Source organism: Castanea sativa, chromosome 9 (assembly GCF_040712315.1).
Source record: "Castanea sativa cultivar Marrone di Chiusa Pesio chromosome 9, ASM4071231v1".
NCBI lineage: Eukaryota > Viridiplantae > Streptophyta > Magnoliopsida > Fagales > Fagaceae > Castanea > Castanea sativa.
This window is the reverse complement of record NC_134021.1, coordinates 12287306-12304745: the sequence shown is the minus strand read 5'-3', so window position 1 is coordinate 12304745 and position 17440 is coordinate 12287306. Positions and strand designations below refer to the sequence as shown.

The 17440-nt window shown below is 32.5% G+C and overlaps 2 protein-coding genes and 1 pseudogene across 2 annotated transcripts; 1 reads left to right on the top strand and 2 right to left on the bottom strand.

Moving 5' to 3' along the window:
• Positions 1–260: 260 nt before the first annotated feature.
• LOC142608757 (uncharacterized) lies at positions 261–692 on the top strand. Its single transcript, XM_075780438.1, has one exon. The coding sequence runs from the start codon at positions 261–263 to the stop codon at positions 690–692; it is 432 nt and encodes a 143-aa protein (XP_075636553.1).
• A 3997-nt stretch (positions 693–4689) lies between these two features.
• LOC142609331 (putative aspartyl protease At4g16563) lies at positions 4690–6151 on the bottom strand (annotated as a pseudogene).
• A 9349-nt stretch (positions 6152–15500) lies between these two features.
• LOC142611141 (putative aspartyl protease At4g16563) lies at positions 15501–17128 on the bottom strand. The gene has a single exon (XM_075783183.1). It carries the CDS (start codon positions 17007–17009, stop codon positions 15615–15617), a length of 1395 nt encoding a protein of 464 aa, XP_075639298.1. The 5' UTR covers positions 17010–17128; the 3' UTR covers positions 15501–15614.
• Positions 17129–17440: the final 312 nt, after the last annotated feature.

Genomic DNA, 17440 nt, shown 5'->3' with positions numbered 1-17440 from the left:
AGCGACGTAGGGGAACTCCCTCTAGTTCTGACCATTCTTTTGGCAATGATAATGACAACAGCTATCGGCCTAGGTCAAGGACTCCCCCCAGTGAGTCTTTTTCGTGTGACGAGGATCGCCATTATAGGTGAAGAGGGAAAAGTCTGTCTCATAGGGGCCTGGGCTATGATGCTATGAGCAGGGCCCTAAATTAGATTTCTAAGTCACCTTTTACTCGAAGGGTTGAGAGGGGGAAGCTTCCTCGGTGGTTTACTCAACCAATGTTCACTATCTACAATGGCAGGACAGACCTTATGGAGCATGTGAGCTATTTCAACCAGATAATGGTTATTCACTCTAAGAATGAAACCTTAATGTGCAAAGTGTTCCCATCCAGTTTGGGGCTCGTGGTGATGAGATGGTTCAATGGTTTGGAAGAAGGTTCTATAGCCTTCTTTAAGGAGCTCACAAGAGCCTTTGATTCTCGTTTTGTCACTTGCAGCAGAGTTCCTTGGAATCTGAACTCTCTGTTGTCTATGACTATGCAAGAGGGGGAAACCCTGAAGACGTACTCTAACCGATACTGGGAAATGTTTAATGAAATTGATGGGAATTTTGACGACGTGGCTGTAAGGACATTCAAGGTCGGCCTACCTGCCAAGCATAGTTTGAGGAAGTCTTTGACTGGGAAACCTGTCAAAAATGTGTGTTAACTCATAGACCACATTGTCAAGTTTAAGCGGGCCGAGGAGGACTAACAGCTGGGTAAAGGCAAGGCTAAGGTGGTCCCTCAGGATAGAAGGGACTAGGCAAAATTGAGCTCTAATTTTGTGTCATTTGCCCTAAAATTTTTCTTAATTTTGATGCACAAATATTTACTACATTCTTAAACTGAAAGGACCAGGCATTAGAAACGAGAGATTGATAAACAATGAAATTATTTAGAGGGGGTACATAAGATACACGTCCATTGGCAGAACCTGGTGGAGAAGATAGCTACCTCTCAATAACTCTAATACCTTTGTAGAGATCTCAATCCATTGTGTGCAGGATCATTCGTGAGACAAAAAACATGAGCAACTTCTCCATGAAATCGAATCCAAAAGGTTTGTCTGCTAAGGCCTTGCCTCTTCTTCTTTTGATTAGATCCAAATTATTCAAAATTTTAAGTTATGGTTTCAATTATTGTTAAAACAATCAAATAACTTATGATGTTTGATTTGTGAAAATTGAATTGTTGTTGAATTTTTATATTAAATTTAATTAATGGTTTGCTATATATGGCTTTGATTTTGAGTTGTTTAAGTTAAGTGCAAAGGCTTTTAGCAAATGTAGAAGAGGGAAATTGACAAACTGTCTTCTTTTTTCTTTTTTGTGCTAGGATACCTGCCTTTGTTGTTTCCTCACTTAAAAGCCACATTTCAAACTTTGGCACACTTTCTTTAAGTGTAAAAGTCGTGCCCTTTGAATTCCAATACCTTTAGTTTCAATTTTTAATTTTTTAGTAAGTTCTCACTCTTTAATTTTGTACGTCATTCACTCTGGAACAATTATTGAAACTAATGCGTTTGTTCTTGGACCAATGCAAAAGATATTGGTTCATCAAGATTGGCAATGTTTATATCTTTGTTGATATCCATCCTATTTATTTCGTTTAATATATATCGACCGTTTCAAGTCATATATATCAATTACATGGCAAAAAGATTTAAACTTTGTTAGGGGTTGATTTTCATTATGCATTCAATATATTTGTAAGAATGTTTATGAAAACGAGTGAGATATATGATTCATTAGTGGGTATTATCCCTAGATGCTAAACTAATCTATTATGAGAAAAATATAGACTATAGATTTAGAATGGCTTAGATGATGGTGATGAAGATGATCGCAAGAGGTACCCACTCAATTGACAATTTCCTTCAAAACAACATTAATCAATTCCACAACTCTTAATTCTTTTCTATATTTCAGTCTTATGCTGTCTCTATTAGTTCCATGAGAGTTTTCAGAATGGTGTCTCTAAAAATGAGTGCCAGGCTATGGTCAAATATTTTTCCTTAGCATTGGCCTTTAATTTTATTTCTTAAAAATTGCTTGCAAGCAAGGACGGAAGCAGGATTCAAACTTAAGAGAGGGGGGGGGGGGGGAGGGGTTGAATTTCTTTGTTCAAAGATTTTAAAATATTGAAATATCAATATTAGAGGTTGTCAACAATGCATTATTAGCATGATTTTTTTTAATTATTTGTATTTTTTATTTTGAAAAAAAAAAATCACAAATGACAATTTATAATCAAGAGTTTTGTAAATTGTGATTTACAACTATGTTTTTTATTGGCTTTAATTCCGTGTCAAATTTGATTGTAATTATGTTCAATCATTTCCTTGCATTTTTGTGGAATTTAATGTGAGCGTTGTGTTTGAGAGTTTGGTGAAGATTCTGTGAAAATGAGGATTTCATGACTAGCTTGCAAGTTCCAACTCGCGAAACAGGCCATGCGAGAAGCACATATTGGAATTTGAAGAGTTTTTGACAAGCTGGATTTCAAGAGTCATTTGCGACTCAGGCCAAGTCGCGAGTAAAATACTCAAACATTGTAGTGTGCCATTTATGAAAATCAAAATCACGTAGTTCAATATTCAAATATTGTAATTTCATTTCTTTATTAATGAAAATGATGAGGATGTTACTTTGATCAAGAAAGAAGAAAATAGCAATTAGAGGAAAACTGACCAAGAAGTAAATAGCGAGCATAGAAAAGCAAGTCAATGGAATTGTACCGTACCATGAGCAAAGGCTTGTAAGTCTTACCCAATGTAGCAGGAAGTCAATAACAAAGAAAAAGTCTTTTGCTAGGAAACCTGGGAGGCTAGCTAGCCACAAAATATTTGGTTGCAATTTGCTATTCACAATCAAATTAATGACACGGAGTTAATAGTTATGAATGAGTGGGAGGCTCATGTGTGATAAAAGCACCATTTTTCTGTCAAATATTAAAAGCAGTTTATCAAAGACGGAACCAGGATTCAAAATTAGGAGGGTCAAAGTTATTTGTTCAAAAATTTTAAAAAATTGAAATTTCAATAGTAGAGGTTGCCAACAATGTATTATTAGCATTAATTTTTTAATTATTTGTATTTTTTATTTTGAAAAAAAAATCACAAATGACAATTTTTAATCAAGAGTTTTCTAAGTCAATTAGCACGTCCTAATACTTTCAAGGTCTGACCAAGATTAGTCCGATTCTTTATTCTATTGACATTATAAATTAAAAAAAAATTATGTGCTCTTTTCACATACTTCTATAACTAATAACTTCATCATGCTATATGTATAGTTATAAGATTCTTTAAAAAAAAAAAATACAAAAAACTATAGTTAAAAGTTCAAATCTATGTCAAGCATTATATTAATAAAACAGCCAAAATAATGGTTAATAATATCATGCATTAATATTCAGCGTAAAAAAGGGTAAGACAATTATTGGTGTCTTGGTAAGGTTGAGAATTTTTCCTTTGAAAAATTCCAAGTTTGAAAAAATAGTAAAGAAAAAAATATTGAAAGAGTTCTATTAAACAATCACATGATAATGGACGGTAACTTTGAGTCTTTAACTAAGAAAATAATAAAGCTTTTCCCGTCATTACATTAATTTAATTAAGTCACAAATGCATGCCAAGTGTTTCCCAAAGTTAACTAATCTCACACATGCATGCTAAGTGTGTCCCTTAATAAAACATTAAAAATAAAAAAAATTCTACCATTCAAAAAATAGATAATTTTTTTCCACTGATGCGTTAAAGACACCAACTGATCCAAGTTGTTGGTGATTAATTAGTGTGTGGATGGAGCGATCAACAATATAAGAGTTGTTTCTGTGTCTATGAGGTGAAATCATTTGAGAGAGGCATAGAGCTCTCAAATGAGAGAGAGAAATTAGGTAAAAGTTATTGGATTTTTGTGATTTGTTTTGCTAGGATTTGTAACTGATTTGTTGTTATTGTTTTTGTTTAGACCATATTTATGATTTGTCCAAAGTTTTTTCTTATTATCCGGGTATGTGTTTTTTTTCTTAAAAAAAGAATTTTCTTGTTATCTATTTTTGAGATTTATGGGTCATCTTGTCAATTTTTTGGGGAAGGGGGGCCAAGTATATAAATTATAGAGCTTAAAGTAAATTTTTTGCATAAATATATATACTATAAGATTTTTTTTTCAAAGGCTTAGGGGGGGGGGGGGGCATGGTCCCCTCAGCCATAAGGTAGTTCCGTCCCTGCCTGCAAGAAGTTTGTCAAATGCTTGATTATAAGATTTTTGTGACATAAGGACTTTAAAAGTGTTTGTTTGTTTTTTTAAGTTTCTTTCTAGAATCCTTTGGCTATTTTTTTATACTGAGTTTTGAGGATTGAATTGATACTCTAAGAGATAAAGAAAACCTAAAAAACTTCAATATGTTAGAGCTCCGTTTAATTTAAATTGTCAAATCCCTCTTTAGTTATATTTTTGTGTTGTTGAGTATTTGTATGAGCAATCAATCTATTGAGAATTAAATGAGTCATAATTTGAGTATATTGTGCATCACACATGTACAATATCACTAGCTAGCAACTAGTTACATCCAAAAACAGAAAGGAGTAGCTGAACTGGCAATATTATTATTTTTTTTTAAAGAAAACAATAATATTTATTAAAATACATAAACACAAAAATAGTATTATTTTCTAGTATTACCATCTTTGCCTAGAATTGAGTTTAGTGGAAGCTCACTTTTTATTACAAGTTTGTCGTCGAAAGCCAAATCTGTCATTTTTCAAATCAAACTCCACGTAAAAATTCTGCTGCTGAGTATTTCCCAAAATGATCGCTGGCCCGACCAAATCAAGTATAATGTCTGTCATAATAGTCAAGCACACGAAGCTAGAATTACCAAAATCAACAGGTAAAAAATAATTCACCACCGGTAATTCCATCTTTGCCCCACCCATAAACTCAAACGTTAATTTCGGAAATTTAATCTTCTCGAATTTTAATCCGGTAATATTAAAACAAAGATTCAAACCAATAAAAGCTTTCGCGGCAGCAGAAGCTCTAGAAAAATTACCCATCTCTGCCTCAAACGCGGTTGCCACGGCGTCAAATATCGGCGTTGCCATGATGGTGAAAGTGGTCCCAGAGTCCACAATAGTGCCACCGCTACCATTAGTGTTATTTTCAGGCACCAAATATTTGTACGGAATATTAACTGACTTACTGCCCACAATTACTTTACGAAGGTCAACGTAATAGAACTCACGAAAAGTTGAGTCGTTCAATACTGGGTTTTTCCTAAACGGCGTGTAGCTTAGGTCAGGGGTCTTGGCATCAGAACTAGACCCGCGATACAAAGTGAGGTCACTGCTCTCTGACGTGTCGTTGAACCGTTGAGAAATTAAACAGTAAGAGAATTTACTGAGACCCAATTGGGAAGGCAACGATTCTGGAGTTCGACCAAACCCAGCAATGCCAGCGGGCTGCTGGGTCGAGATAATGGAGCACCCAACAAGAAAATTAGTGAAAAGTTTTTCAGGAAAATCGAGAGTTTCGGAAAGTAATAGCCCAAGAGTTGAGCCTATACCGTATTGAAACGAATAAGGGCAAGCTTGTGAACAATTACAGCCTTGGCACAACTTAGACGAGGGATTTGAGCTTGAAATCCGAGCACAATTGGGATTTTGGCAATCGATAAATTTTGAAGAAGATGATAGTTTTGGAATGAACAGTGGGATTTTTGATGGGTCTATGTGACAATCGATGCAAATATATTGTGAAGTGCAAGGGAACCAAATAGGGCTGCTGCCAGTATCTAAAATGAAAGAAATGGTTTGTGGGGTGTGCCAAAGTTGAGAGAGATTGAGTAGCCTCCGTAGCTGTGAGAAAATACTTTGGTTTTGGTAAGTGGGGGTTTTGATTTGGGGTGCTTGAGGTGGTGCGCTCTGGTTAGAGAAGAAGAAGCGAGGGAATTGAGGGTTTTGATTGGATCAGAGGGTTGGTTTTTGGTGAAGATGGCTGAGAGAGGGATGGTGAAGGTGGTGGGATTGGGAGCTACGGATAGTGAAGATGAAGCTAAGAGTAATGTTGAGATGAGAAACATAAGAGAGAGAAGCGACGAAGCAGCCATGAATGGATGAGATTTTAGAGAGTGATAGAGAGAATGAAGCGTAAAGAGTGGCGGGATGTGAACAAGCGAAAGAAAGAGTTTATAGGCTGTTTTGGTTTAAGGTTTTGTTCTTTTTTTATAGGAAATTAGATATTACCTTGCACCTTATTTTTAATAATGTTTTTTTATTATTATTATATATTATTGTTGTTGTTGTGATTTTTATTTTTGAATGGAAAAATTATAAATTATACCCTTCAAGTTTGGGGTTAATTGGATTTTATGTCTTAAAATTTCAGAATTTGGATTTTATCTCCTAAATTTTGGTGACGTTTAGATTTTACCTCCTATATTTTAGAAGTGTTTAGATTTTACTCCTTAAAATTTTGGAGTGTTTAGATTTTACACCCTAAAATCTCAGAATTTTGGGGTGTAAAATATAAACAATCCTAAACTTTATGGAGTAAAATCCAAGTTTTGAAATATCACGGTGTAAAATCTAAACATCCTAAACTTTATGGGGTAAAATCCAAAACTTGAAATTTCAGTGTGTAAAATTTAACTTGCAATTTACCCTTTTTTATTTATAAAGTTGACTTACATATAAAAGTTTTTTTTTTTTTGTTGTTGAAAAATAACTCTTTTTCTGCGAGTTGGAGGAATGGGCTAAAAAGATTACAAATAATATATATATATATATATATATATATATATATATATATATATATATATATATATATATATATGATTAGATCTCATTTTTCTATACTTTGAAAAAAGAACACATGTGATCATTGTATATAGGTATCATTCAATTGTCGTGATTTGACTTTCATACTTGGATATAATTAGGCACCAACCCAAGTCATACTCATACATGAGATACAGAAGAAATTGTAATAGTAATATTACTAAATGCTACAATAGAATACAAAGTCTAACATAAATCATACTCGGTTCAAAATATACCTTAATTTACTAGTCATTCCTATAAACAAAATTTTAGTAATTTAATAATGATGAAAATAATGTTATAAAAAAAATAGGCGAAATTACAATGTTGATCTCTCAAGTTTATCCCGTATGCGCAATTGGTCCTTCAAGTTTTAATGGACTAAAGATTTGCTAGTGCCTTGCACGTATTTTTTTAATTATATTTTTTTAACTTATTATTATTTTTATTACGACTTTTTATTTTTTATTAGTAAAGTTGACTTACTTATAAAAGAAATTGTTTTTTGAGAAATAACCTTTTAAGTTCAAAGAAAGATAACTTTTTATTATTTTATTATTATTATTATTATTATTATTATTATTATTATATAACCGAAACTTTGATCTCTCCATAATTTTACACGTGAGCATTATTAAAAAAGAAAAAAATATATTTTCAACTAAAAAAAAAAGCTAAAATCCTAATAGCGTATTGTGTAACGCTCCAACTTCTCATTCAAACCCAAAATTTCAGCTAAAATTTCTACCCAATTATGAAAATCAAAAACTCAAAACGCATCTCTTCTCTACTCTACTCCTTCCCCCAAATCGCAAAATCTCTTCTCTCCCCATCCTCCCACCCCGAGACCAGACAAGCTTCTATGGTTACCGAACCCCAATGGAAAATTCTCTGTTAAATCTACCTACCATCTTGCAACCCAACTCACTGATACGCCAACCACGAACTGATGTAACCTGGAAAAAGCTTTGGAAGCTCAAAGCCCCTGAAAGGATTAAGAGAATTACCTCCTCAGCTGCTTTGCTTATACCGAAGAGGTATAACTCTATAAATTTTTGTCTCTGTGTGTGAGTTAGGGTTTTTGAATTTTTTCACCATATTTGTTGAGTTAAGAATTTCGATTTGCTCTTCAATTGAAAATCTATCTGCCCAGTTATTACTTTCTATATACTGTTCTCTCTCCACTTCAATTGTTCATGGAATTTTTTTTGTGGTTGTGGGTAATCTGCTTTGGTGTTTTGGGTTGCTGTGTCTGAATAGTAATAATTTGAAATACTTTAGGGGAAGTCTCAAACTTCACCACAGGGTAGGGTGTTTCTAAATAATGTCAATGGAAGAACCAATGTGGATTCTCTTTAAAAAAATAGAAATAAATTCATATGGTGTGTAATTGAATGGAACTTGCTATTTAAGTGAGTCTTTATTTTAATTTGTTTTAATAGTTGGGAGTTAAATTCAGTTTCGATTATTATTTGATTGAAAAGGCAGAAATTGTATTACTATAAAAAAGAAAGTATGAAAAGTATAACATGGGAATGATCCAAGCCAACGCAGTGGCTTAGGTTCCAGGAAAAAAAAAAATAGGGAAATAGATAGTGTGAGTATTAGAAAAAGCCTACAATGTAATCTCATACTTAAGCGCCAAAGCCCAAAGTGTTAAATTAAAATACCCACAAAAAGCCTCTGGTAGTTGTCTAAGAGTGTTGATTGTTTATTAATGGATTTCCTACAATGTGTTTGATTATAGCTGTCAACAACTTTCAAGCTGCTCTATTTCAAAATAAATCCCCTTGAAGCAACCAAATTTTAGAAGATGGGACTAATATTGCAAGGAATTGGTGGACGAAGGTACTGCTATTGATAATGCTTCTTTCTACATTTAGATTGATGTTCCATTCCTCAATATATTTGTCTCTTTCAATATATGCTATCAATGTTGATCTCAAGGTTAGCATCTATGGTTTTTGGAATAAAATAACTCTAAAAAACCTTTATTTGGTATATGTAATTGTAGGCCATCTTGACATCGGTATAATACTTAGATTAAAGGCATTTTTAATGTCTATATTACTATATATGCATTGTTGTTGTTGTGCAGCCTTATCATGGTTTATGAGAGAAATAATGATTGGCTGGCACCCAGTAAAGGCTGATGGGGATCATTTGTTTTTATGTACCTTGGTAAAATTATTGATTAAACTAATTAGACACTCCCCCACCCCCCCCCCCCAAAAAACTTAACACCTGAAGCAGAGGAATTAGTACTTTTTCATAAAAACCTATTGAACTAGCTCTCAATCGGCTTGATTTTCTGTGTAGGTAGAACAAAAATGCTGGTCCAATAAACATGAACACCAAAAAGAAATACAACATTTACAGGAAGTTTGGATTAGTTGAAGTCTTCCATCAAATGATGAAATATTTGCTGTCCATGAATTGATTCTTACCAAAAACTTATCGATTACAGAGCTGCATTCTTATCGCCTATAGCTTCAAACAATTTGATAAATTGGATTTGGTTTGTTATCTATTTATGCTTTTGACAATATTTCATTTATGAAAATTGTGGCTATTTAAGAATTGTAATCTGCTTTTTTTAATTTAACATAAAAGCCCAGTTTTAAAATTTTAATGCTTTTGTTCTCATGCTGATTTTGATTGTTTGAGATAATTGTAGTGATTGTAAACACCTTTAGGTAAGTAATTATTTGATGAGTTTATAATTAGATCTTTGATAATGAGTAAACCCCAAGGGATACCACAGTCTGTTGGGAACCCTCTTGAAGTGAGGTTAGAAGTTTGAATCTCCCCTTCCCCTTGGGTCTAAACCTTACTAATAATAAAAAAAAAAAAAAAAATTGTGACTAAAAAATCCAGTAGAACCTCATTATGTTTGAAGAATTTTCCTTTTTTATGTAATCTTTACATATATGAATTCATACTGCAATTATGATTAAGGCTTATTTGAGTTGACTAATGGTTGCTTTGTTATTTTAGGTGTTGAATTTTTTTATGCATGTTGAGGTTGTTCCATTTTGTTAGACATCTCCAACCAAGAGGCTTTAGGCTTTACTTGAGGACTTGTGTTGTGTTGGTTATCTTTGTTTTTTTTTTTTCCCTGTGTGTTTGTTTAAATTTCTCAGTGAATAAAATTTGTTTTGCACTATTTTCCTGCATAAAATCTGCATTTTACATTTAAAATATGCACTTTTTTACAATTAAAATCTACACTACACTGCACTATTTCAAACTTTCTGCACTGCACTAATTCTCTTCTATTAATGTTACTAATGTTTCTTGAATGTTGGCTGGAAATTGGATTCTTATTGTTTTGCATATAAGGATTTGGCATTTTGTTATCTAGGTTGTTTGGAACTATGGATCTTCACGAATATTCATTTTTGATTTCAAAAATTTCTTATAATTTAATCCATAACAATTTTCGCATTGAACCCATAAATGCCTATATTTTTTGAGTAAAATCTAGATCATTAGAATTTTTCGTTTCTGTTATAGTTAACTCACTACCAATCTCTTCTCCTTTATTCTATATTTTTTTTGGTATATTTATTGGTAATATGTTTCTAGAAAGAATTTGAAATTGGAATGTGATTGCATGTTTAAGTTTCTTAGTTATCTCAAACTTGGTTTTATGTACAAATTTGATATTTAACTTCTATATATTGTAACAACAACTTATCAAGTGAACAAGGTGGTGCTTCTACATAGTTTCAAAAAGTTGATGTTGAAAGCAATGTACAACTCACACCAACATCTGTAATCAAGGAAAACAAAAGGAGTTGTTTAGTGACTTCTATGAAGCAACAAGAAAGAAGATACAAAAAATAATTTAAAGTTGTTTTTCAATCTAAGTTTCATTTCTATTTTTCATTACGTAATTTAATTTTTCATATCAAGGATAGGAAACTTTGAGATTGAAATCTTAATGTACAATCAAAGATGAAGAGACAAAATTATTTACATCTTCATACACAATAGATTTCTCGTGCATCACACGGGTTAGCGACTAGTTATTATTAAGAATGTTGTGAGGAAACGCATATACTAGTGTGGTTATATATAAAAAGTTGTAATAATGTGACAAAGACATTTGAAAATTTTCTATATCATTATTATTTTTTAACTGGTTGATTCTTTGGTTTTTAACTCCATCAAATCTCCCTACCTCCACAGGCCTTAAACTATAGTTGTCATAATGTGAATCATATTGTGAATTTTATTTTATTTTCTTTATCATTTAACGTAAGATACACTAACACATAATAAAATTTGTAAAAAAATTATAAATATACATATAGTAGACATATTCATTAAAAATTCGAAATATATTCATTCAACTTAAGAAATTAAATTAATTTATACTTATAACATACACATTCAAATTAATTGAACTCAAAAGTGATAATACATGACATATGAACCAAAATAATGATGTTTTTTTATCATACATATCATCTTGCCCAATCAACTTCATATAAGCCAATGTTATCATCATGTTCACCATTTGCAAAAATATTTATTACATTGACATTTTTTCATCATCATCAGTATTTTCCATCTCTTATTGTTCTTTATTTTAATAATTATATATATAGGTAAAACTCAGAGAAAATCTAATTAAGTTCTAAAATTGAGTTCTAATTTTGTGCCATGTGTTCTAAAACTTATCTTAATTTTGATACAGAGATACTTACTACACGCTAAAATCGAAGGGACTAGGCAAAATTGAGCTCCAATTCTGTGTCATTTGTCCTAAAATTTTTCTTGATTTTGATGCACAAATATTTACTACATTCTTAAACCGAAAGGACCAGGCGTTAGAAACGAGAGAAAGATAAACAATGAAATTTTTAGAGGGGGTACATGAGATACACGTCCATTGGCAGAACTTGGTGGAGAAGATAGCTACCTCTCTCTCTAACTCTAATACCTTTGTAGAGATCTCAATCCATTGTGTGTAGGATCATTCGTGAGACAAAAACCATGAGCAACTTCTCCATGAAATCGAATCCAAAAGGTTTGTCTGCTAAGGCCTTGCCTCTTCTTCTTTTGACTAGATCCAAATTATACAAAATTTTAAGTTATGGATTTAATTATTGTTAAAATAATCAAATAGCTTATGATGTTCGATTTGTGAAAATTGAATTGTTGTTGAATTTTTACATTAATTTAATTAATGGTTTGCTAGATATGGCTCTAATTTTGAGTTGTTTAAGTTAAGTGCAAAGGCTCTTAGCAAATGTAAAAGAGGGAAATTGACAAACTGTCTTCTTTTTTCTTTTTTGTGCTAGGTTACCTGCCTTTGTTGTCTCCTCTCTTAAAAGCCACATTTCAAACTTTGGCACACTTCCTTTAAGTGTAAAAATCACGCCCTTTGAATTCCAATACCTTTATTTTTTATTTTTTAGTAAGTTCTCACTCTTTAATTTTGTACATCATTCACTCTAGAACAATTATTGAAACTAATGCGTTTGTTCTTGGACCAATGCAAAAGATATTGGTTCATCAAGATTGGCAATGTTTGTATCTTTGTTGATATCCATCCTATTTATTTTGTTTAATATATGTTCACCGTTTCAAGTCATATATATCAATTACGTGGCAAAAAGATTTAAACTTTGTTAGGGATTGAATTTCATTATGCATTCAATATATTTGTAAGAATGTTTATGAAAACTAGTGAGATATATGATTCATTAGTGGGTATTATAAAAGGATATATTTGTTGTGTCGTAGATAAACATGGTTCCCCAAAAATGATTCTCTGGATGCTAAACTAATCTATTATGAGAAAAATATAGACTATAGATTTAGAATGGCTTAGATGATGGTGATGAAGATGATCGCAAGAGGTACCCACTCAATTGACAATTTCCTTCAAAACAACATTCAATTCCACAACTGTTAATTCTTTTCTATATTTCAGTCTTATGCTGTCTCTATTAATTCATTGAGAGTTTTTAGAATGGAGTCTCTAAACATGAGTGCCAGGCTATGGTCAAATCTTTTTCCTTAGCATTGACCTTTAATTTTACCTCTTAAAAATTGCCTGCAAGTAAGGACGGAAGCAGGATTCAAACTTAGGGGGGGTCGAATTTCTTTGTTCAAAGATTTTAAAAAATTGAAATATCAATATTAGAGGTTGTCAACAATGCATTATTAGCATTAATTTTTTAATTATTTGTATTTTTTATTTTGAAAAAAAAAAAAACACAAATGACAATTTATAATCAAGATTTTTGTAAATTGTGATTTACAACTATGTTTTTTATTGGCTTTAATTCCATGTCAACTTTGATTGTAATTATGTTCAATCATTTCCTTGCATTTTTGTGGGATTTAATGTAAGGGTTGTGTGTGAGAGTTTGGTGAAGATTCTGTGAAAATGAGGATTTCACAACTAGCTCGCGAGTGCCAACTCGCGAGATAGGCCATGCGAGAAGCACCTGCTAGAATTTGAAGAGTCTTTGACAGGTTGGATTTCACGAGTCATTTACGACTCAGGCTAAGTCGTGAGTAAAATATTCAGACATTGTAGCGTGCCATTTTTGAAAATCAAAATCAAGTAGTTCAAATATCAAAATCACCTAGTTCAATATTAAAATATTGTAATTTCATTTCTTTATTAATGAAAATGATGGGAATGTTACTTTGATCAAGAAAGAAGAAAATAACAATTAGTGGAAAGCTGATCAAGAAGTAAATAGCGAGCATAGAAAAAAAAGTCAACGGAATTGTACCATACCATGAGCAATAAGGCTTTGTATCTCTTAACCCAACATAGCAGTAAGTCAATAACAAAGAAAAAGTCTTTTGCTGGGAAACTTGGGAGGCTAGCTAGCCACAAAATACTTGGTCGCAATTTGCTATTCACAATCAAATTAATGACATGGAGTTAATAGTTATGACTGAGCGGGAGGCTCATGTGTGATAAAAACACCATTTTTCTACCAAATATTAAAAGCAGTTTATCAGGGACGAAACCAAGATTCAAACTTAGGGGGGTCAAAGTTATTTGTTCTAAAATTTTAAAAAATTGAAATATCAATAATAGAGGTTGACAACAATGCATTATTAGCTTTAATTTTTTAATTATTTGTATTTTTTTTTTTGAAAAAAAAAATCACAAATGACAATTTATAATCAAGAGTTTTGTAAGTCAATTGGCACGACCTAATACTTTCAAGGTTTGACCAAGATTAGTCCGATTATTTATTCTATCGACATTATAAATTACAAAAAAAAATTATGTACTCTTTTCACATACTTCTATAACTAATAACTTCATCATGCTATATGTATAGTTATAAGATTCTTAAAAAAAAAATACAAAAAACTATAGTTAAAAGTTCAAATCTCTGTCAAGCATTATATTAATAAAACAACCAAAATAATGGTTAATAATATCATGCATTAATATTCAGCGTAAAAAAGGGTAAGACAATTATTGGTGTCTTGGTAAGGTTGAGAATTTTTCCTTTGAAAAATCGCAGGTTTGAAAAAATAGTAAAGAAAAAAATATTAAAAGAAATCTATTAAACAATCATATGATAATGGACGGTAAGTTTGAGTATTTAACTAAGTAAATAATAAAGCTTTTCTTGTCATTACATTAATTTAGTTAAGTCACAAATGCATGCCAAGTGTGTCCCAAACTTAATTAATCTCACACATGCATGCCAAGTGTGTTCCAAAGTTAATAAAACATTAAAAAAAAAAAATTCTACCATTCAAAAAATAGATAATTTTTTTCCACTGATGCGTTAAAGACACCAACTGATCCATGTTGTTGGTGATTAACTAGAGTGTGGATGGAGCGATCAACAATATAAGAGTTGTCTTTGTGTCTATGAGGTGGAGTCATTTGAGAGAGGAATAGAGCTCTCAAATGAGAGGGAGAAATTAGGTAAAAGTTATTGGGTTTTTGTGATTTGTTTTGCTAGGATTTGTAACTGATTTGTTGTAATTATTTTTGCTTAGACCATATTTATGATTTGTCCAAAGATTTTTCTTATTATCCGGGTATGTGTGTTTTTTTTTTTTTATAAAGATTTTTCTTGTTATCTATTTTTGAGATTTATGGGTCATCTTGTCAATTTTTTGGGGAAAAGGGGGCCAAGTATATAAATTTTAGAGCTTAAAGTAAATTTTTTGTGTAAATATATATACTATAAGATTTTTTTTTCAAAGGCTTGGGGTGGGCGGGGACTTGGCCCCCTTCAGCCCTAAGGCAGTTCGTCCCTGCCTGCAAGATGTTTTTCAAATGCGTGACTATAAGATTTTTGTGACATAAGGACTTTAAAAGTGTTTGTTTGTTTGTTTGTTTGTTTAAGTTTCTTTCTAGAATCCTTTGGCTATTTTTTTATACTGAGCTTTGAGGATTGAATTGATACTTTAAGAGATAAAGAAAACCTAAAAAATTTCAATATGTTAGAGCTCCGTTTAATTTAAATTGTCAACACCCTCTTTAGTTATATTTTTGTGTTGTTAAGCATTTGTATGAGCAATTAGTCTATTGAGAATTAAATGATCAGTCATAATTTAAGTATCTTGTGCATCGCACATATACAATGGCACTAGCTAGCAACTAGTTACATCCAAAAACAGAAAGGAAGAGTTGAACTGGCACTATTATTATTATTTTTTAAAGAAAAAAATAATATTTATTAAAACACATGAACACGAAAATAATATTATTTTATAGTATTACCATCTTTGCCTAGAATTGAGTTTAGTCTAAGCTCACTTTTTATTACAAGTTTGTCGCCGAAAGCCAAATCTGTCATTTTTTAAATCAAACTCCACGTAAAAATTCTGCTGCTGAGTATTTCCCAAAATTATCGCTGGCCCGACCGAACCAAATGTACTATCCGTCACAATAGTCAAGCATACCAAGCTAGAATTACCAACATCAACAGGTACAAAGTAATTCCCCACCGGTAGTTCCAACTTTGCCCCACCCTTAAACTCAAAGGTTAATTCCGGAAATTTAATATTCTCGAATTTTAATCCAGTAATATTAAAACAGAGATTAAAAAGAGTCGAAGCTACCACGTTAGCAGAAGCTCTAGAAAAATTACCCATCTCTGCCTCAAGTGCGGTTGCCACGGCGTCAAATATCGGCTTTTCCATGGTGGTGAAAGTGGTCCCAGAGTCCACAATAGTGCCACCGTTACCATTAGCGTTATTTTCAGGAACTAAATATTTGTACGGAATATTAACTGGCTTACTGCCCACAATGATTTTAAGAAGGTCAACGTAATAGTACTCACGAAAAGCTGAGTCGTTCGATACTGGGTTTTTCCTAAACGGCGTGTAGCTTAGGCCAGGGGTCTTGGCATCAGAACTAGACCCACGATACAAAGTGAGGTCACTGCTCTCTGATGTGTCATCGAACCGTTGAGAAATTAAACAGTAAGAGAATTTAGTGAGACCCAATTGGGAAGGCAACGATTCTGGAGTTCGACCAAACCCGGCAATGCCAGCGGATGGCTGCTGGGTCGAGAAAATGGAGCACCCAACAAGAAAATTCGTGAAAAGTTTCTCAGGAAAATCGAGGGTTTCGGAAAGTAATAGCCCAAGAGTTGAGCCTAAACCGTATAGAAACGAATAAGGGCAAGCTTGTGAACAATTACAGCCTTGGCAACCAGACAAGGAATTTATGCTTGAAATCACAGCACAATTGGGATTTTGGCAATCGATAAATTTTGAAGAAGATGATAGTTTTGGAATGAACAGTGGGATTTTTGATGGGTCTATGTCACAATCAGTGCAAAAATATTGTGAAGTGCAAGGGAACCAAACAGGGCTGCTGCCAGTATCTAAAAGGAAAGAAATGGTTTGTGGGGGTGTGCCAAAGTTGAGAGAGATTGAGTAGCCTCCGTAGCTGTGAGAAAATACTTTGGTTTTGGTAAGTGGGGGTTTTGATTTGGGGCGCTTGAGCTGGTGAGCTCTGGTTAGAGAAGAGGAGGCGAGGGAATTGAGGGTTTTGATTGGATCAGAGGGTTGGTGTTTGGTGAAGATGGGTGAGAGAGGAATGGTGAAGGTGGTGGGATTGGTAGCTACGGATAGTGAAGATGAAGCTAAGAGTAGTGTTGAGATGAGAAACATAAGAGAGAGAAGCGACGAAGCAGCCATGAATGGATGAGATTTTAGAGAGAGAGAGAGAGAGAGAATGAAGAGTAAAGAGTGTCAGAATGTGAACAAGTGAAGAAAGAGTTTTAGGCTGTTTTGGTTTAAGGTTTTGTTCTTTTTTATAGGGGATTAGATATTACCTCGCACCTTATTTTTAATAATGATTTTTTATAAATCATTATTGTTGTTGTTGTTGTGATTTTTATTTTTAATTAATAAAGTAGACTTACTTATAAAAGTTTTTTCTTTTTTGAAAAATAACGCCTTTTTTATAAGTTGGAGGAGTGGGCTAAAAAGATTACAATTAATATATATATATATATATATATATATATATATATATATATTATAGATGCCACTGTTCTATGCTTGGAAAAAAGAACACATGTAGTCATTGTATGTATCATCCAATTGTCGACTTTCATACTTAGATA

Excerpts from the sequence above, each read along its gene's own strand:
- LOC142611141 (XM_075783183.1), bottom strand. The coding sequence starts at position 17,009 with ATGGCTGCTTCGTCGCTTCTCTCTCTTATGTTTCTCATCTCAACACTA.
- LOC142608757 (XM_075780438.1), top strand. The coding sequence starts at position 261 with ATGTTCACTATCTACAATGGCAGGACAGACCTTATGGAGCATGTGAGC.